This window comes from Lagopus muta, chromosome 15 (assembly GCF_023343835.1).
Source record: "Lagopus muta isolate bLagMut1 chromosome 15, bLagMut1 primary, whole genome shotgun sequence".
NCBI classification, from domain to species: domain Eukaryota; kingdom Metazoa; phylum Chordata; class Aves; order Galliformes; family Phasianidae; genus Lagopus; species Lagopus muta.
Window position 1 is genome coordinate 10638343 of NC_064447.1, and position 21705 is coordinate 10660047.

Consider the following 21705-nt stretch of genomic DNA (forward strand, 5'->3'; position numbering starts at 1 on the left):
TGAGCCCCCAGCAGCTCAAGGAGCCAATGCACTGCGCTGTGCGCGTGGCCAATTTGCATCGAAGGGATAAGGGGAAGCCCCAGGAAACACATGGCCCAGGCATTAATCAAATCTACCTCTAATTATAAACCTGCAGAGTAGTGCGCAGGGCTGGAGCTGGCAGCATGATGGCAGCAGCCGGGACACAATAGGCACTGCGGGAGAGCTGAGCGTGAGTTACCCTCGGTGGGGCTGCTGGCCTGGGGGCTGCATTTGCAGGGGCTGGAAGGGAGAGGAGAGAATTGTGGGGCAGTGGGGATGGTTGGTGCTGTGGGGCAGGAATGGTTGCATGATGCTTTGGATGGAGGTTGGGCGCTGGGTGTGTGCAGGGGGATGCATGGCCTGGCTTTGCAGGACAGCGCTCAGCTCGCCTCCATCCATGGGAGACATCTCTTGGGGGACAAAAAGTCCTGAAAGTGCATTGGAGGAGAGTGCAGGCCTGAGCCATGATGCGCTGCAGACATTGCTATCAGTCAGCTCACAGCAATGTGGATGGAACAACTGGGACTACAGGGGCTGTATCTCACTGCAGAGACACAGACCCCTCCTGGAGCACAGGGGTATTTCTATACCGAAATCAAACTGTGTCTCCATGAAGGCAGCAGCCCCGGCCGAGGTACTGCACAGATTTCAGCGCTGCATGTCAGAGCCTCAAACATTTCAGCTCCCCATATCCAGAGCAGCCGACCCACAGGAAACAGCTGTGGCTCCACAGTGGGATGTGGGTGCCCACATCAGCAAACGGCTGCTAAGAACGAAACCCTTACAGGGATACAGCATCCTTTAAATTTTCATCCCTCCTGAGCTTTTCTGCTGCTTCCACCAATGTCTCCATCAGCATCACATCCCTTTGCTCTCCCCAGCCCTGAGCACAGACACAGAGAGGGGAATAGCAGAAGCACTCCTACTTTCGGGGCCCCCGTGTGCTGCTGAGAGCTGCCCCCAAGGGACGCCTCTCTTTCTGCTGCTTAGGAAAATGCGACACATCAGAAGTGGGTTTCGATATGATGCTGACACACCAAAGTGAGATGTCAGAAATTACGTGCAGGGCAGCAGGAGCAGCCCCAGGGCCACAGAGGAATTCAGAACGTTCTAGACTTACAAACCGATTCAGCAGTTGGTACCGATGGTCACTACGGCTGTTCTCTTGCACAGGTCTCAGCGCAGGGCGCACCGACCCCGCACACTTTTCCCTCACCTCTCACAGCCATGGATGGGACGTGCCTGGGAAAAACCACCATAAACAACTGCACCAACCAGCAGTACTGGGACAGCCTCCTGTGCGTGTGCATCCCCTGCAGCCTCATGTGCGGGCACTCGGCTGTATGGAGGTGCATGGCGCTGTGCGGTGAGTGGGGCCTTGAATTGCAACCCCACAGTGCTGGGGAACACAGCAGTGGGCTCTGGCAGCAGCTCGGTGCAGTACGACAGAGAGTTGTCTGTGTTATCATGTGCTGGAGAGTTGGGCAGAGTGGAACCCCGTGAGGTTCAATGAGGACAAGTGCTGAGCACTGTAACCTGGGGAGGGATAACTGCACGCATCAGTACAGCTTGGGGCTGAGCTGCTGGGAAGGGCTCTGCAGGGAAGAGCTGAGCGTCTCTGTGGCCAGCAGGGCGACCAGTGGTTGACCAACAGCCAGCTGTGTGCCGGAAGGGTGCCCTGGTGGCCCAGGAGACCAATGGTTCCCTGCAGTGCATTGCAGTGAGGCCAGCAGGTGAGGGAGATGCTCCTCTCCTCTGCTCTGCCCTGGGGAGCCTGCATCTGCAGCCCGGGGCTGGGATCCCAGCCCCAGGCTGACAGGGAACTGCTGGAGAGATCCCAACAGAGGGCTGCAGAGATGGTGGGGGCCTGGAGCACCGAGGGAAAGGCTGGGAGCCCTGGGCTGTGAAGTCTGAGAGGGATCTGATTAGTGCTGACCAATTTCTAAAGGGCAGGAGTCAAGGGGATAGGGCCCTTCCAATCCCGATTCTGTGATGTCCCTGCACTACTCCTTCCTGGGGTCTGATGAAGCCTTTCTGGAGCTGCATTAACAGCAATTACCCACAGTTGTCACCTGATGAAGGGACACATCAGATGCAGCTTGTGTATGTAATGATAAACTCAATCAGGAGGTGTGCAAAGCTGCACTGTGAGCTCTGCATGGCAGGGGAGGGGAGCAGAGGCACACTGCCCCCAAACCCTGCATACAAACCCACGTGCATGGCCCCATCCCTCCCCAGTGGGCCACGGATGTGCTCAGAGTGAGCTCTGCTCCTCTCCTTCCCTTCCTGCAGAGTCTGCAGCCTGTAACAGGAGAGCTGGCTTCTACTACGACGAGCTGGTGAAAAAATGCATCAACTGCAGCACAGTTTGTGGGCAGCACCCCAAGCAGTGCGATGCAGCATGCGGAGGTAAGCTGGGGGATGAGAGGTGGAAGGGGTGCAAGTTTATGGGATGGAAGAGGCAGCAAGCACAGCTCCTTTGTCCTGATACAGGGTGTGGCTGCAGTCCATGCAGCTGTTGCATTTCCCACCTGGGTGAGCTGCAAGTCCCACACTGGGGTTGAAAAGATCTCCTTTGCCAGCCCTGAGAAATGCAAGCTGCAGGGCTGCTTCCAGCTTCTCTCCAAGCAGAGTTCATTAACGCTGTTAGCATCCTTTCCCTATCAAAAAGCTGACAGCGTGAGCAACACAGCAGAAAGGTTTTGCAGAATCTGAGAATGCTTTGGATTGGAAAAAAGCTTAAAGATCAGAGAATCATAGGATGATGTGGGTTGGAAAGATGGTCCCTAAAGATCAGAGAACGGTTGGGTTGGAAGGGACCAAGCAGCCCCACCCCTGCTGTGGGCTGGCTGCCCCCCCCAGCTCAGCCCATGGGCCCTCAGGCACCTCCAGGCATGGGGCACCCACAGCTCTGGGCACTCTGCTCTGTGCCTCTCTGCCCTCTGCTCTCTGTCTGCCCCCCAGGATCTCTGCTCGCCAGCCACTCCCCGCCAGCTGCCCTGATCTCAGCATCACCTCCTGCAGCTGCACTGGAGCAGAAGCTCTGTGTGGAACAGGAGCCATGGCTGGTGGTGTACCTACTGCTGGGGCTCTGCCTCTGCGCCCTCATCTGCTCCCTGGTGCTGGGCTGGACACACCTGCGGAGGAAGGGGGAGGTGGGCTCCTGCCAGGCCAGCACAGGGACCTGCCACTGCCGGGAGGACCCCGCCAAAGGTGAGTGCTGGGGGCACGGGGAGGAGATGGGCAGCTGGGGGTGGCTGTCACCTGAAAGCAGAGCCACGCTGTGCACAGGGCTGGCAGGGAACAAACCCAGCAATGGGCCGCACAGCCTGGGAAGGAGCAGGACTTTGAGGATGCTGTGTTGTTCAGCCTTTGCTTTTAAGGGCAGCTGAGAGGTGAAAAGGGATTTCCTGTTTGCTTTTGAATACCCCGTGCTCAACCTTGGTTGTCAGAGCTCAGATAACAGAGCAGAGCATTTCACCAGCCCAGGCAGTGCTGCGTGGCCCTCGAGCCAGCAGCCCCTGTGTCTTGTGCAGCACTGCACCACTGCATTTGCACACAGTGCAAAAGGAGCACTTAAGAAAAGACAACTGGCATGTAACATTATAAATGTTACAGCTGCTTTAGCCCTACACCTGCAGCCTTCCTGCCCTAGGCACTTTCCCATTTACCCCTCTGCTCTTGGGGCAGCCGGACAAACATGGACGACGCATTTCAAGCACAGCAGCAGCGCATGTGATTAAACTCTGCGCTTCCAGCACTGCCTCCTTGCAGGCTGTGGTGCAGCTCTGCAGAATTTCATGCCTCTATCTGCAGATCACCTGGTGGAAGCAGGCAGCGTCGGTGAGGGATCCACGGGCAGCAAAGTCTCAGAGCCGGTGGAAACCTGCGGCTTCTGCTTCCCCGGCCACGGCTCTGCTGTGCAGGAGACCAAAGCTTGCCACAGCCTCTCCTGCCATGCAGGGGAACGAGCTGCTGCCTCTCACGCTGGGATATGCAGCACAGGCAGTGCCGGGGCGATCCCCAGCCCCAACGATGGCCACTTCAAAATCATCTGTTCCCCTTCACAAGAGAAGACGCCCATGGTGTGACTGCGGGGAGCGCTCCTGAACGGGGCCGGAAAGGAGGGCTGCTCCCCGTGCTGCTGGACCACAGCTGCTTCACCCTCTGCTTCCAGCACCCATTTCCACCAGGATGGGCGGACAAAGCACAGCCTCTGCACAAGGGCTGTAGGCCACAGACTGTTCTCTTCCACTCACCCGAATTCCCGGTTAGCAGTGACTCCATCCTTCTGCCCGACCTCTGTGGGCACCTCTGTGCATCCCGGTCAGGGGCTGCTCATCCCAGCTCCTCCATCAGCACCACTTTGCCTCCGCCGAAGGAATCGATGCGCAGCCGTTGCCGCTGCCACACTCTCATCTTCTACCTTTAACTGAGCTTTTGTTCACATGCAAGAACAGAGGAGCTGTGCTGGGCACTGGCATCACTGCTGGAATGGGGTTCTGATATGAAAAGCCATCCCAGGCTGAGAAGTTTCTGAAGTGCTCTGAGTTTTGGTCTGCTGCTGGTGGGGCTGCCTGACAGAGCTGGGAATGGTGATGCTCGAAAGCTGCTATGGAAAACGGCGGGTTCAGTGCATGTAACTGAGTTCTCACTAAAGGGGGGTGTGGGGCTTTTGCTTGGTGAGGAACGACTCTCAAGAGGAGATTCAAGGCCTTGAGTTTCTTAGACCAGAACTTGAGACTTGAAAGAATACATGGGAGTGTCATCAGATGCACGAATTGGTGATGGGAAAATAAACAGCTGGAGAAACCATGAGCAGATACAGTCCCGTGCCCTGCTATGCATTTCTTTCATGTCTCAGCACTAAGGCAGGCAGGCAGCACCAGGGTGAGCACAGCACAGCTGCTGCTGCGATGCACCCACAGAGCACACGAGCACCAGGGCCACGAGGAACCCATGGTAAGTGGAATGAGCAATGGGAGGCTGAAGGTGCACTGACAGCCTCTCTTTGCCTCATGGCTGGTAAGCAGGGCAAAGCTTGAGTCCATCTCCGGCAACCAACGTGGCAATTCTCAGCTTCCTCCTTTTTGGGGGTGGGATGAGATCTGTGTGGTGCTGCATCTACAGCCTGGTCCTCCCACCCTGACAGACGTGGTACTTCCACAGCCCCAAACCCACCACAGCCTCCCACCAACACCTGCAGCCTCTGCTCTCGCTCAGCCTCAGCTCTGCCTCTACTCTTATTCATCCTCAGTTCTTCCTTGGTTCCCCCCCCACCAAATCCTTCAGCCTTTTCTGTTCAAACTAAAGCCTTCCTCAGCCCCCAGCTCCCTTCCAACCTTGCACAGCACTTCTGCCTGTGTTAGCACTCAGCCTCAGCTCTTGCTCTGCCTCCGTCAGCCCCTCACATCCTTTCCATTGACCCAAAGCTCCTCATCCCCACTCGTGGTGAGCTCCTCACTCCCCCCATTGGGCACTGCTCAGATTCTGCACCACTTCAGCTTCCTCTCCTTTGATCCTCAGCTGGTGCTCGGCTCCCAGCCTCCTTTCCCAACCCTCCTCCAGCCCCAGCTCAATGGATGAGGGCAGCAGCCCCTGAGCCAAAATCTGTGCCCCAGGAAGCAGGGAACGCACACACCCACAGCCAGCTCCTTCCTTCCAACCCTGATAAGCAGGAGGGGAACATTCCTCACCATCAGACGTGGCCTCCCCACCTGGAAATATAAATAGAGTTATCAGCAAAGGTAACAGGGAGCAAACTGGTCTAATCTGCAGTAAGAATATATGCAGGCTCCTAGATAGAGCAGTTGGATGCTGGAGAACTGGGAGAAACCAATGGATTTCCACCACACTGGCAGCATTCCTGTATCAGCAAGGCACTGTAAGTGGGGCCAGCAGTCAAACCCTGGCACCACATGGGAATTACAGACACTGACTCTGAGCCAGAGCATCCCATGGGGGTTGAAGCAGCTCCTCACAATGCTGCTTTTGCTCCAGTTTTCATTAGGTACCAGCAGCACGGAAAGCTGCCCCTCTAGCAACGAGATCCCACTGACAGCCATGTTCCAGCTGGCTTTGTGCTGCACGGAGCCATCGCTGTGTGTGAGCAGGAGATACGTCAGCATTAGCAGCAACCTCAGCTTTCAGTCATCTCTTCTGCTGCTTCTCTGTAACACAGCGAGCTTTCTGTGCTGATACAAAACCTCATCACCTCAGCACAAAGCACTCAGCCCCAATGCCCCAGCAGGGCCAATGGCTGCAGCAGTGGGCAGCACTTAGGGGGCAACGCGGGATCAGCCCAGCAGCACTGTGCTGCATGGCCAGCGTGCTCCTAAAGGTGATGTTCAGAGCTCTGCAGAGAAGCCTCCCCATTCTGTAGTGAATGAGCCCTGTGGCTGCTCCTCAGTGTTTGAGGCAAAGGCTGTGTATGGGAGAACCATAAGGAGGGGTTGTGCTGCTTGTACAGCAGCAGCCATTCTTCCATTTTTATCGAGGAGGAAAATGCTCTCTGCTTCCCCAACAACCTGTGCTGATTTACTGCTGGAAGCAGAAGGGTACAACCCAAAGAGGGACTTGGGGAGAGAGAGCAGCATCTCATACAGAGGAGTTGTGCTCCTGAAACCAAAACAGAGTCCTGAAACTTCCTTCACTCCCCATCTCCCACTGAAAGCCACCTGCAGAGCTCCAAACAGCTGAGAGAGGTTGGGGGGGTGGGGGTGAAAAATGAGGCTGATTTAGTTGGCCTTATCCCTATGCAGTCTGTTTCTAAAGGGTGGATGGAGAGCCCCAGCACAACAGAGAAAGCAGCACTGGAGCTCAGCCGCGCGGTGGCACTGCTCCTCCGGCAGCGGGAGCAGGCGGGGATGCGGCTGCAGCCATGGGAATAATGAAGGGCTGCTCCTCGGCTCCCTCTGCAAGCTTGCTGCATTATTAAACGGCAGCAGAAAACGTCGCCGAGCATCTGCACGGTGCTGTGCCCAGCTCAGGGAGGGAGGGAGGGAGGCCCCCCCCCGTCCTGCGGGTTGCACCATTCATCTGCATTTCTCCAGCCATTTTTCATCGGTGACAAGAGCACCCGGGTTACATCTTATTACAACCCGGCGTTATTTCCAGCATGCCGATAGGGGAGACGGGTTACGAAACCAGCACACGCCATCGCTGCCGTAGCGATCAGTGCTCCCACACGGGCTGCTCGCTGTGCTGCTATTCAGGGAGCTTCAATCAGCGGCTGCTTCTCCCTTCCCTCCTGCAAGCTGTCGCAGCAATCTCGCGCTGTACCGAAGCACCTCGTGCTCTCTGGTCTGCGTGCAGTTCAGTTGCAGTTCCAGCATCCTTTTGTGTGGCTTCTCTCTCTGGTCAGATGCTCATCGAAAAAAACAAAGTGGGCTTCACTGATCCTCCTCCGATGCCTGCTGCTCTGCTGCCCGCCTCGCACCCCTCACGCAGGTCAGACCCCCAAAGCCATTTCTGGAGCACCACATCTAAAAGATGAAACACATCCACGTTTGTAGCTGCTGCATTTAAGTCCAGCATTGGCTGCTTGGATACACGCACAGGGCTCAGGCTCGTTTCAGCAGGGCCCTTACACCGACGGATGCGATGCCTAACCCTCAATACAGCTCTCTGCAGGCTCCGTAAGGAAGAAAGAGCAATGCTATTTTTGCTCTTTTTAGCTCTGTGTTCTGAATGGTTTCTCTCATGGGCTGCAATTCAATCCGCAGCCTGGCCTCCTGGGAGCAAGACACAGCACACCAGCAGTCACTGCTGCTATCCAGACGGGCCACCGAGCTGCTTTAAATGGGAGAGAAAAGGGAACAAAACTGCGCTTGTGACAAAGCAAAAGCAAGCTGGTGCACCAGCTGCTATGAGCTAAGGGCACAGACAGGGAGGCTGCAAAGAGAAGAGCACGCGAGGAGTTAATACATGTGGGAGGGTACAAGGAACCAATACCAGCCTAGCACATACCAGGAAAACGTGTTGTTTACTTAAAAACCCAGTGCACTGCAGAAGTGCTCAATAGCAGCAGATCTATCGCTCACTGCTGCCCCCAGCAGCAACCATTGCCAACAGATGGTACATTTGTCAATACCGAGCTTCTTTCAAGTATCACACAGATACACGCCTTTGGAAAGCAACAGGGAGAAAAAAAAAGCCAAAACCAAACCAAAAACGCATCAACCAAAAGCAGCAATAACAGAACAAGTGACTTTGAGAAATTCAAGCGTCCACAACATTGAGAAAAAAAAAAGAACCCAGACCACTCTTACAGTATAAACACAGCGATTCAGTCATTTTTACTGATGGTTGCATTTATGAATTTCATTCTTGTGGGAAAAAAAAAAAAAGGGAATAAAAGGAAAAAAATTAAGAAAATAGCTATTTATAGAAAACAAAACAAAGGGCTCAAACAGAAACGAATCTGTGCTGATGCTTTGGATGAGCAGTCCGATGGCATTGAACGTTACCTGTGCAAGCAGGCATGCTTGGAAACCTGTCTGTACTGTAGCTTCAGTTCCACAATTCAGGATTTCTTTTGTTGGTGGAAAAAAAAGAGCCTAATAGTTTCATACTGTATTTATTTAATAACTAAAATTCACAAATAAAAAGATACTTGCAAAGTCCTTTAGTTGTGTCATTCCCTCCTCCTCCACTCTACTGCTTTCAGATCCATATGCATAAAAAATGGGCTTGGATTTTTTTTTTATTTTTTTTTTTTAATTTTAACTGTTATATGATTGGTCGTTGGAGCTGAAGCACCAATGGAGAAGATGCTTTATGGAGATGAGAGTACACCCCCTCGCCTTCCCACACACGTTTTGGAGGAACATAGGAGATGTACCAGTGCCCGGACTCCTCTGCTCCCATTTCCCCCACCCAGAGCATTCCTTTCATTGTATTTTTCCTCTGATAAGTGACTGACTGCAGCCTCCTTTTTCCCCCTTGCTGTCCTTGCGGGACCGCACACACGGTGGACATTGTTCATTTCTCACTCCGCCAGGCTTGGAGCCAGTGTCAAGTAGGTCCTGTTACAGCTCAGTGCTAGTTGTTTTTTAATGGGTCTTTTTATTTCAGGTAGGTTTGTGTGTCGATTCAGAAGGCTTGCTTATTTTCTTCCTTGTTTATATCTGACAAGCTGCTGGATAAGGCTATTCATACTCCAGGAACTGTTTGTGATAGAACAGCAAATATCTGCAAGAAAGCAGAGGTACAGGTTCAGCTTTGTGCAGCACATCGTAGCAGATCAGTATTTCCACGGATGCAGCTGTAAAAAATGAGAGCTATTAATGCTGTTATTCTTTTCAAATTGAAGCAATACTCCCAGCTCCCCACAGCAGAAGGCAGCTGAAACAATTCCACCAGTGACTCAGGAAAGGGAACAGCTGTCCATCAGTCAAACCCTCGTGCTGTTTGAACCTTAACTTTAGAACTCTAGAAGATGGGACAGTGTTGATGCTCATCCATTCAACACATCACGGCACAGCACGTAACTGCGGTGCTTTAAGATGCAACTGTTCCTTTAGACTCCCATAACCAGAGCACCAGACATTAGAATATCACAAACTGTCTGCCATTTATCTGACAAACAGAAAGAACCAGGCATGTGGGTGAAAACTCACGTGTCCCAACCAAACATGACTCATGTATGTCTCAATCTGTCCCCAAATCTGGTGTTTTAGCAGGACAGAACTCTTCCTATCCTTAATTACTGTACATGTACTGCTACACAGCAGAATCCAGCCCTCAGGCAGGTACGCCAACAGGTAGCACACTGATCTCTGTGCTCTCTTTGCACACCAGACACTGATGGGCTCACTGCACAACTTGCCTGAAATGCTACAAAGCAATCTGTGGGCTCTCCAATTCATACTGTTCTGGGTCCACTCCTATGGAGCTCCCTTTGCACAGTGGAGGTCTGCTCGGTGTCAGCCCTCATCTGAACAGGGGAAACGGATCAGAGACCAAACCAGCTCATAATGAGCCAGATGTGCAGTGGCTGTGTTGCAGATCTTCTCACTGCCTGTGGCAGCTCCTTCCAGAGATGTAGCCCATCTCGTTATTCAATAAAGAGAAACTTATTTCTTCTGCTGACCTCAGAGCGTAAGTTAACGTTACAGGATTTGACTAAAGCAAAATTCAGATATCACAGGAGACTTTTTTTTTTTTACTTCCCAGTTGGAGTTCAGAAAAGGAAAACAGGAAAATCTGTCTAAAAAATTGCAAGCTGAACATCTGTGTCTGCAGGAATTAACATAAATGTCATGAATAATTAAAACAAAACCCAAACAAGCTTATCTCTCCTGTAGCAAGCCCACGGTTGAAAATGCCAGAATGAAGACTTCACTTTTTCAGTTAACCTTGATCCTGAAATACATCCCAATCCCCAGTGATTCCCTCAGATCACCAGATCACAGAATATCCTGAGTTGGAAGGGACTCACAAGGATCAAGGCCAATTCCTTTGGGCTCTCTGATAGTTTTATGTCCTTCTTACGCTGTGGCACCACAAACTGCACACAGTTCACTTACCCTTCACTGTCTAGTACATCCTTAATGCTAGCCTTGGTGATAATGGCATCATCACACTTGAACCACTGGTCCTTGTGCTGCCGGATGAAGCTGGTGTAGTGCCCACTCTCCAAGGTTCCCTGGTGATTAACTACTGCAAACAAGGAATACCTGGAACAGGAAAGAGTCAGTCAATACAAGGATCAAAGAGACAAAAATAACTGACATTTTGAAGAGGTAAAAGCTTACATTCATAAATACATACAGAAATATCATCAGATCCATCAATGAAACACCAGCTCTTAATGCTGACTGGGAAGAGGCTATCTCTGCCCAGGGAAAGGGAACATTTTTCTTCCTGCTCCACTGCAGCATTCCCTTCTGATGACAGTCAGCAGCTTCACCAATACAAGCTACTGGAAGTTTTCTTCTAAAATACATGGAAGTTGATGCATTCCCACAGAGGACCACTATTCAGTCACCTGCTTTCTTCTAGTGAACTACTTAACTCTAGCGAGCCAGAAAAAACACTTGAGGGGTACGAGAGGAGGCAGTCTTCAGTTTAGCCAATCTTCAGATATTTCCAGTGATAAATTGCTACACTCATCAATTATCCTTACTTTGGAAAGTCTACCAGATATTATTCATTCATAGAGGTTACATTCAGCCTCTACCTCCACCTTCTAGATGCTCCTGTGCATTTGTTCGCTAGCCTGAAAACCAGCAGACATGTCTCAAAGCAAGGTACTGACACACTGATCAGGCTGCCTTTAACTTCTTTGCTCCCTGTCACGGATATACTTGTGGCTCTTTCTGGAACATTCTCCAATCTTTACCTCTTCCTTACAATGCTATCCCTCCAACCTACAAACAAACACAGCTGCACAATGGTAAAATAAGCTCGCTAATCTCCCTTGATACTGTCCTACTTATCTTCAAAATCTACAGAGCTCTTCTGACAGCAGTGCTGCAGCACGGCTCCTACTCCAGCTGAGTGCCCACAGAGCCACAGATGTCCCTGTGTCATCCTTTTGTGAGAGGAGTCCTTCATCTCCCCTGCATGGAGGATTCTAGGATTGCAACAGCACTTCTCAGGTATGCAGCATGCTCAGCAGCTCAGACACCTCTGCTGTTACCTCATCACCTCATCATCTTCTTCATTAACAACTTCTTCAACCTACGTCATGTGCAGACCTCAATAGTGATCAATTCTGTTTTCTTTCATGTATCTGATGAGTCAATTCCTTTAGGGCCACTCATGATTGGTGTCTGCTTCTGTGACAACTGTGACAGACCCAGATAACTGTCGGTTTTTGTTAAAATCTATCACATGATTCCAGTTTCTTAATGAAACTTTCAGTGCTAAATGAAATCTGAGGAATTCACTGAAGAATTTAAATACACAACATCAGCACGTGACTGCAGCAACTGAACCTGCAACCTTATTTTAAACAAGTTAGTCTCAGAGTCTCCTCTTCCATGTAGCTAAGTCGATTGGTTTCAATTACTCTCCTCAAATTCTATAGCGAGTCCTGTCCCAGCCACTTTGTTACTCTGACTAGAATCCAGCCTGATTACTGAAGTCATCAGAGCTTACTTTCAGCCCTCTGAGACTTGTTTTTGTTAGTGCATCAGAAACAGGAACATCTCAAGGCAACACACAGCCCTTTGGGCATCGGAACCATAACTGCTAATTTTGTCCACAAACCAGTTACTGGCGTTTCCATCTTCAGATCAGTAAATCAGCTGCCACAAACCCACGCAAAGGGAACGCAATCACGGCAAACCAAGCTTTATTTTGCAACCCTTCAGACTTACTGTGCTGTCAAACGCGTAACGCGCTCTGCGCTGCAGGACATGCAGCAGGCTGCGTATCTCCTCCTAGGAGCCAACTACACCCTTCACAGTAGGAGTCATGGAATGTACCACTTACTTATTATCATTGTTTAGACTATCCGTCGGCTGCTGGTACTGCCCGTTCATTCTGCTCTCTTTACTGCAACACACACACAAAAATTCAGTCACTTAAAGCAGTGGCTTCCCAAACCCAGGAAATAGGTTTTACATGACACAGCCTGTTTGCTCAATCCAGGTCCTAATTCGAAAGCACAGTGCTGCTTAGCAGCAGAGAAGGGCTGCTGATTAGGATGCTAAAGATGCCTTATTTGTTCTTGCAGCAATGTTACATAGGAAGCACCATTTCTCCTGCCAGTCAAGGCTTTGGTGCTGCAAATACAGATCTGTTTACGTCAAATGTCCTATCCAAAAAGCTTTAAAAAAGGTTAAGAAACAATTTGTATTTTACACCTGCTAAAATATCTAATTACATCAATCCCTTATCCTCTGATGGGTCAATCATCCTGGCTCTTGTAAATCCATTCTATGTTTTGACAGCAGCAATAGGATTATGCTGTTGATTTCGTAGGTGATGAAATTCAGATTACTGAGCTATGCCTCCTGATTATCCCCTCTATATTCCACTATGCTTGATAACTTTCATCAGCAGAGCCTGTTCTATCCATAGAGAATTCACCACAGAGGAACAGAAAAGCCTCCAAATCTCCAGAATGTACTGGAACAAACCATATATTCTTAATATAACAGTATTTAACAGAGCTTCAGGGCTCTCCTTTCTCTCCTAGAAGAAGGATCTATTTTTCTTCAGGGAAAAAGTCTGAAATTACTATGAACATTTCAGTATCATATAGATATTGTATTCAGAGATGTCATGTTTTGGGGCTTTCTGCATTGCTTCAGATACAAATTAAATCTAAACGTAGTCTTGTATATTTGAAGGGAATACCTGATAAATATTCGTTAGTTGAGCTGATTACATTTCTTCCTTATGGAAGGAAAAACTTGACACTTTTGTTCAATATAAACATTATGTCCACTTGGGAGGTGGGAGAAGCCTTCCTGTTTGTTTAAATACTCATTAGAAACGCCTGTTTCAACCTGACCCATGTGCTTTTCTTGAAGCCTTCTTAAAAAAAAATGTGAAGGTACAAACTAACCAACAAACCAGGCTTGCATGTGCACAGTAATAGAGAGGAAAGGTTTTTATAGCCTCAGAGATGCCCAGCTGGGCACTGGGTTACATCTAGACTGCAGAGCACCAACTGGGACATGGGATGACTGCTAGGTGGGCTCTCAGGTCATGGGGACCAGAGAACAGAACTTAAAAGTCTGAAGCGACAACGAATCTGAATCTATGAGATTAATATGCAAGAGAAAACATAACATGTGTTAATTTAACAAACAAATAAATAAATAAATAAAAAAGTTGAAGTATGAAGTCCTTTCTGACACACAAAATAGTTTATCTAAAATTAGCTAAGGAAAGATACACATTTCCAGAAGTACCATCATGCACACTGCTCTATAGGCTTGATTCAGGGATGCTCATGATGCACATGAATGGAAGTGGTCAGATTCCATGCAGGTCTCTGGGGAATTTAGAACTTGGTACATACCTGGAAGCCATGAATGGTGTCATGTCCAGCTCCAGTGGAAATGAGACATACGTAGTGATCTTTCGCCTCAGTTTGGCTGAGTGTTCAAACCGCTGGGGACAAAGTGGAAGAATTTTTTATCATTTGAGATAGACAAAGCCTCTCTACTACAAATGTCCTTAGCTTAGGTACATAAAAGCAGATCACAGTCAGCAGCTCGGGACACCCCAGGTTTCTTCTACCAACTTGTTGGACAGGGATCCCCCAGGTAAATGCTAAAACATGTTCTGCTAGAAAAATAAGTCACTATTTGTGGAAGGAAAATAAAACAGTATTTGATTGTTTATCTTAGCGTGTATCCACACAAATTCATTTCCAACTGGTGTTCAAAAATACACTGAAAAGGCAGCAAACTCAGCCTTTAAGCAGAGCAGTGTTCAGTTCTACTGTGCGCTACTCAAACGCACTGCAGCTGCTGCCTACATCAGCATACAAAACTGGTGTCAGTAAAAGCTTGCTATCAGATTCACACGTTCAATCCACCCATCCAATCATCTCAAATAACACAAGGCAAGCCTGCACAGGAATATCAATTCAAATTATGGCAAAAAATGGAATATGGTCATAAAAGAGCCCTGTCCCTCAGCCAAAAGCAGCCTCAGTACCCACTGCCCTTTCTTCATCTTGTCGATTGAACATTAAATAGAAATGGGAACAAATAACAGAAAGACATGAATGAGTTTCTATTTAAAGGCAGCTTCCCTATCCATTTCTCAGAAATTCTGCTCTATTTACACTTCTAGTTAATTATTTTCCAATTGTGGTGCCATAACAATTCCCTAGCAACAGATCCAGACGTGAAAAGGGAAGACTTCCAGAATTCTTATCTTTTGTGTTTCAATTTTGCTTCAAAACATGAAATGAAATTTGCATTTTGGACGCAAACACAATCACTCAGAAAGAATAATTTATTTTCACAAACATCTTCAGTCATTCTGCATAAGACTGAAGGGGGTTCAGCATAATGATACTACCTCGTCCAATGGGCAGAATCACCTACACCTCTTGCCCATCACTTTACATCAAGGAAAAAAAAAGGATTGAAAAAAAGAAAAACCCCAAACCCCCAAAGTCTTTCTCAACAGCAAACAAAATAAACAAAACCAAAAGCCAAGCAGCCAGCTAAAAACTCTTAAAACCTCAAGGCAGCCATGCAGGAACTGCCTGCAGGAAGAGCAGAAAAACAAAGGAACAGTGTGACTATTCCACTCGGGGTACTAATCTGGCTTATCACATTGAGGACTGCCTTGGTTACTATGGAAGATGTAACAGAGGGAACACTGGTAGGTGTGAGGATGACCACCTGAAGGCATGATTGTCCCAAACAGTCTTAAAAGACCAGTAAGTTACACAAGTGGGAATTCTTGCCTCCTGCGCTACCCTTTCTCTATGGAAAGCAGAATCAAGCCCTTCTCATGGATGCAGACCTTCCTGTGGCATCCCATGTTTTCATTCACAAGCTTCTGTATGAATGAGCCGAAATTTGAAAATAAATTTTAAATTGCTGCTACGCTGGATATGGAGTTGTTATGACATTCAGCAGTTCCAAGCTACAATCATTTCCTGAATACAATTTATGAGTTGTTCAGTGCTACAATGACACCATAGTTACACAGAATATTAGGTTTTCCAGTATGAATGCACAGAACCAGCTTAGAGACTGCTGGAAAATGAACCTGAAAAGACATCGCTTGCTACAGCAAAACCCCACATTTACTTTGCCATGACAAGTATGAGATAAAGGCCTATTTCCAAAACTGTTGGAGCTCCTCACGTGTTTCACCAGGGTTCAAAGCCTAGAAATCATCCAAATGTTTATTAGCCACAAGAAGGATATGGAAAAAGGTTGGAAAATGGAGCAATAGAAGCCTTCACTGGTACACAGCACAGAGGCTGCTGTTCAAAATGTTTCTAGTTGCCACAGCCAGGGGTAAAATACTGCTTTCCTTTATGTAGCTTACTCGATACTACTATCACCAGACAGGCAGTTGGAAGAGCTGAGCACAGTGACCATCAGTTGCTGCCTAGCAATGATGGGACTCCGTCATTCTGTCCCAGGAGACGCTCAAGACCTGAGGTCTGCATCTGAAGAGCTCATGCAGATCAAAGATGCAATTACGTGATGGCTGCTCCCACAGAGGCCCACAGCATTGCTTTTCAAGGACCCTTTGCCTGCTGATGCAGAATGACAGTCATCCTCTATGATAGATGCTTACTTTGCACCACAGTCATGCTCTTTTTATTTAAGACATAAATCACATAGGACTTAACAAGCTGAGGGCACCAACTATGACATATCTCCCATCTGACATAATTTGGATTGGAAATACTGAAGAGTAATCTTCAGTGAATTAGTTGGGAAGATAAAAGAATCCTTTCTCACTGCAAACCTCTGCATGCTCTCCCCTCAGCACAGAGCTTTCTCTGAGGCATCCTTCGAGTAGAAGCATAAAAATGTTACTGCACAGAATGAATAAGCATTAGTGGAGACTGGCTTTTAGGATGTTCAGGTATCACACTAGACTTTCCACTTCAGTTCTAGATTCCTGTTAGGTTCCCAGAGATGTACTGCAAAGCTACATTACAGATAATATAATGGTATCTTAATAGAACATCTAGCTGAGCACGCAGTTTGTTCTTCATATTAATTGATATAATAAAAGAAGAGCCAGTGAAAGATAAATTCCTGGACTCGTCTTCTATCTCACCTTCTGAAAGAGGAATAAACATCCTGAGCCATGTCTGCCCCCTGTGAACTTACTTTGAGATGAAAACAGGCCACAATGGGTAATTTCTTCATAGTGAGTTGTTTGGTAGATTCCTGGTAGCTATGGCAACCACTACATTTGATTTTGGCACTGCTTCCTAGATGTTCTGGCCTTGTAAACCTGAAAAATACATTAAAAAGCAAAAGGATGCACAATATGATCAGACTTTTTCACACATGCTGAAATCACTTTTCACCGTTACTCGCATCTTCCAGCACCTCAACAGAAGCCTTTCATGGCTTTTAAGTGACATTTTGGGGAAAGAATTAAAAAAAACACACACCATCCACATTCCACATTATTGGAGGTATTCACATTAAGTGCTACAGTTCAGATACCCCAACTGGACATTTATCATTGCTCTACTTGGGCAGATTGCACTGAAGTGCATCAGCAACTAAGAAAGGAGCTAAACGTTCATTCACCTCCTTCAACATGACAGTTAATTTTCAGATGGACAGCAAAGATCTTCTGCTTTCAAAACCAAAAAACAATGATTTGGAAATTCTGAAGCAAAAAGACAGACTTCTGTGATCAGCTGCAAACTGTTCTGCAGGACACCCTGTGCCTGTAGCCCTCCAGGGCCAGGGTCAAAGCTCAGATGACATGGAGACACACATGACTGTTTTGAACCATGTAAAGCCACACTGCCTGCAGCAGGCAGTATAAAATTATCTTTTTGCATCACATGGCAACTGGATTTGATTGCTCACTGTTAGGCCCTCTGTTTCTCTTCTATTCCTTTTCCACGTTGCCTTGTGCATAACCTGAAATACGTATAACATGTTTGGGGATTATGCCACGACAAAGCATCACTTACTGCCATTGTTCACTGCCACCTGTGGAGAAGAGAATGGAGCCCAATTCTTTTTACCCTACTAAAATTACATTTGTCTCAATTCATACCTTCGCAAGCAGTCTGTGAGAGTGGTGGTGCCTGATACATGGCTTTCCCCATTTACAACACTGCCATCACTCCCTGGACTCAGAGGCCAGAACGGGGTGGAGGAGCCTGGCAAATCCAAACTGATGTCCCAGAACGGGTCTATCGTTGTGGAAACGCCACTGTGAAAAAGAAAGGAGTTTAATACATACTTGAAGGAAATAAAATGAAGGGGTTCCCTCACTTGAGAGTGCACACCAAGCAGATATTTGCTCTTAAGAACGATGGGATCTACATCACCCCTAGAGGGCACTCAAAGATGACAAAAACATATATATATATACACACATACATATATATATAGCTGCTCCAGAGTGTTTTCCCACAACTCATTACTTTTCTGTGTTCTAGGAAATGTATTTCAATGCAAAATATGTTTATTTGTGATCCAGTTGGGTTACTTAGACAAAGATGCTTTGTTCATTCTACCAGCTAACACCAGCAGCACCAGTTACACACAGCTCTACTGGTTCAGAAGGCTGGTGCTCTGCTCAAGACATGGAAGGTGGTGCTGAAAGGCACTAAAAAAGAGGGCCAAATATTTTTGCCACACAGTACTGCACTGAATTAAGCTTTGCAGTTTCAAATGACAATCTCTTGTAGAATTTGGAATTTGAGAGGCCACAGAGTAACCGCATCAAGAAGCGTACATTCTCAAACAAATTTCTGTAGAAGACAGCTAAAGACAAGCCAACAGCTAGACTATGGAGAAAGCTGCTCAGAATTGTATTCTGCACTGACCCAAGCCCCTAGCTTGGAAGCATTTTCTGATTGCATTCATTATGTTTTGTTGTTGTTGCTGTTGAGTTCTCTTTCCTTGTTAAAGTACACTATGACTCGGAGATCTCACCAAGCCTACAATACTCTGCCTTTATTTTTTTCCTTCTGTCTTCACTTGTGCAAAGCTTGTGAATTTTCAAGAGAATTTCTTTTATTAAAATTGCTTCCAAGTTACTATGAAGTCATAACACACCAAATGTTTTACTACAAGGATTCTGCAGCTCTACCAGGCTAAGAATGTAAGTTCACACTTTTCTCCTACAGCAACTCTCTCCATGAAATCGAGAATAAAAACAGATTCAATCAAGCACAGCACAACTGTCCATCTATGGGACACTGCGAGTAATTATGAAGAATACAAGCCAAAAAAAAAGTTTATTAAACAGGAATTCTGGCTTCTGAACTGTGGTGACACCAAACATCTTGAAAGAGAAGTCAGCTTGCCTCAGTGCACAGCAGAACAAACACAATTTTTCTTACTCTTGTAAGACATTCACTTGCTGCTGCCTGAGACCAGCTAACATCAGCCTCTTGGAAACCTGTCCTGAAGATACCTGTGGCTTCTAACTGAAGGAAAATATGGTTGCATATCAGAATTTTCTTCTAATGCAGCAACAGTTGCAGACTTCTGGAACTAAAGAGATCTGGGAAGTCTTTCTCTCACAATCTTGGAAATCATCCACCTTTTAAAAGTAGTAAGAAATCTATAATCCTAAATCTGTGAAGCCTTCTATGGTTGGTATCTCTTAATATATGATAATTAACTGGCAATTTATTGCATTCAGCTGTTGTATTTCAACAGTTCTCATCTTGCAGGAATTTTGTTGGTACTTTACTGATACTCGAGAAAGAATTCAGTACACTGCTGCAGCAGAGAGCATGCAGCTTCAAACCAGAGCACAGAATTGGAATAAGAACACTTACTGGCAGACCTGACAGGTAACATCAGACTGTAGTCCGCCTGTGAAGATTTGGTCTATGATGCAGTTACAGTGGTTGGGATTGTTGGCCTTCTTCCCATTATCATCACCTGGAGGAATGCAAACACAGACTGAGAAGTCAAAAACCCTCCTAGGAAATAGCAGTTTGTCTTGGATTGTGACTCCAGTAGCTCTTTATAACAAAATTCAAACATACTGCAAGTTCACATAGACAATGTGGAACCCTGAAAACGTGCAAATAAAAATGAGGAGACAAAAAGAGAAGTACAAAAAAATATAAAAGAGAATCAGAAGGTGACCAGAGGCAGTTAACTCCTGTAGAGGTGAAGCTATTACAGTGGTCAGCAAATTCCTTTTCGTGGCACAGCCCTGTTTCCCTTTGCAGAGATGTGCTTTGTGCTATCTGGTGTGAAGATCAACTCCTAAGATGAAAGAGCTGCCAGAACAGTTAATGAAAATGACTCCTAAACTTCACTAAGAGGGCCACCATGCCACATTTGCAGCTACCCAAATGGCCAGAGCTTTACCACAAAGCATTAATTTCTGCTTAGACAGGGTTTTGTTATTTTACTAAATGAACACAGAGGAGAAACATCAGCAAATGCTGCTTTTTAATTCTAACACCCTCAACTCCTGAGGGCTGTGCAGGAGAGGAGTGCTGCTGAGACCATCAGCCTGCTGCCTGCACCCTGGGCTTCCAGCATCCACCTTCCATTCAACTTTTCACCAGTCAGAAAATGAGAGATGTTCTTATCAGAGCTGGAATGATTCTTCCAAGGCAGCCCTCTAGCTTCTCAAGGGATACCACGGTCACACACCTATCTTCCAAACCCTATGAACTGTCACTGCAGGTCTAAGGAGCGCAGCAATTCATTTTTATGATCAGCACGGAGATAATGCCAATGCAGCTTTCTTAGATTAAACAGAGGATGCAGTAAATAAGCAATAACTTCTTGGCACAGTTCTCAGCTTTGAAGCACGCTCCTTCTACTCTCCATAGGTAAAACAGGAGTGACACTTTTCTCCTTCCATTTCTGAGACTTATGCTGACTTCCTTAGGTAGGTTAGATGCAGTCAGTTTTGCTCTGCAAACAGATGCACACAAATTATTTCACAGCAGCAACTAATTATTCTGTAAAGTACATTTCCATGTGCCTTCCAATATCCTGTAACAGAAACTGCTAAGACAACAGAGTTCTGCCAGCTTCCCTGGGACCTTTAACTTACCACCAAGTATTGCCACTTCAGAAATCGAGTACTATGCTGCTGACTCCTCAAATCACAGCTATTACTCAAAAGTAATTAATCTCTAGACAAATGTGTCCAAAACCACCTGCACAAACCAACGTAAGCTTTTCTTTGCTGAAGTCTTCTTGCATCAGTCTTAAGAAGGGACAACCTTTCTGCTACGTGGTACTTCAGAAGTTTGTGGAAAGAGGTTGCTGAGTAAGGTTCCACCTGATCCTAAGTATGGAAGTAATGACATGGGTGACACCTATCAATGGCAGCTGGCCACCTGAGTCAATTAGATCCTAAATGCCTCAGCCAAGCTCTCATCCATCTGCTTTATGACTTTTGTTTGAGTTGCCAGGAATCACACACTGTCTCTTTAAAATGCCTGTTGAGCAAAACGCTCTACAATTAGATTTGAGATGTGCACGCTTCCAGGTGGGGGTGACCTGGACTCAGACACTTTTTGATCAGCATTTCTGCTGGATCTTCCTGATCTTGGGATCCTCAGAAGGGCTGAATTATGCTAAAGTAGTGGACAGAGTGCACACACAGATAGCACAAGACATTCCTCACCTTACAAAAAGATCACGTATAAGCTGTAATGACCACACGTGGATTTAAAAAAATATATAACCCTACGCTTTCTATCTTTGCTTTCAATGCTTCATTAAAAAAAAAAAAACAAAAAAAAAACAACTGCTACATTCCTGTAATCTCAGGAATTAGAAAATGAGATTGATTCTTTCCCTCTATAGCAAGAGGGCAGAAGCAGAGAATGAGCATCCAGAGAGTATCAGTGGACCATAGGTAACATCCCTGCTGGGCACCTGTAACAGGCAGCCATCACCGCCTCTGGGAGAGCAAGAGCTCCCTTTTCAATTACACAAGGCAATTAGCATCAGTAACGAGAGGGTCTCAAAAGAATATCCTGCAAGCCTGTTCACAGCAAAACAGAAGGGCATTACCCACTCTACATTGTTTCCCATGGCATTTGTTTGG

General features: G+C 47.0%; 2 protein-coding genes across 3 annotated transcripts in view; one reads left to right on the top strand and one right to left on the bottom strand.

Annotated features, from left to right (window-relative positions):
- The first annotated feature begins 130 nt into the window (after positions 1-130).
- TNFRSF13B (TNF receptor superfamily member 13B) lies at positions 131-8278 on the top strand. The gene is made up of 5 exons (XM_048962001.1): positions 131-211; positions 1195-1387; positions 2314-2430; positions 2986-3234; positions 3838-8278. The coding sequence occupies exons 2-5, from the start codon at positions 1249-1251 to the stop codon at positions 4110-4112; spliced, it is 780 nt and encodes a 259-aa protein (XP_048817958.1). The 5' UTR covers positions 131-211; positions 1195-1248; the 3' UTR covers positions 4113-8278.
- Positions 8279-8700: 422 nt separating this feature from the next.
- Positions 8701-21705, bottom strand: part of USP22 (ubiquitin specific peptidase 22) — an 87230-nt gene continuing 74225 nt past the window's right edge. For both annotated transcript variants that reach the window (XM_048961987.1, XM_048961986.1), the window contains 7 exons: positions 19457-19562; positions 17716-17874; positions 16803-16929; positions 14003-14094; positions 12463-12525; positions 10551-10700; positions 8701-9213 (listed from right to left, as the gene is read on the bottom strand). In XM_048961987.1, coding sequence (XP_048817944.1) covers positions 9171-9213; positions 10551-10700; positions 12463-12525; positions 14003-14094; positions 16803-16929; positions 17716-17874; positions 19457-19562 — 740 coding nt within the window. In that variant the 3' untranslated portion in view covers positions 8701-9170. The remainder of the gene's footprint in view (positions 9214-10550; positions 10701-12462; positions 12526-14002; positions 14095-16802; positions 16930-17715; positions 17875-19456; positions 19563-21705) is intronic.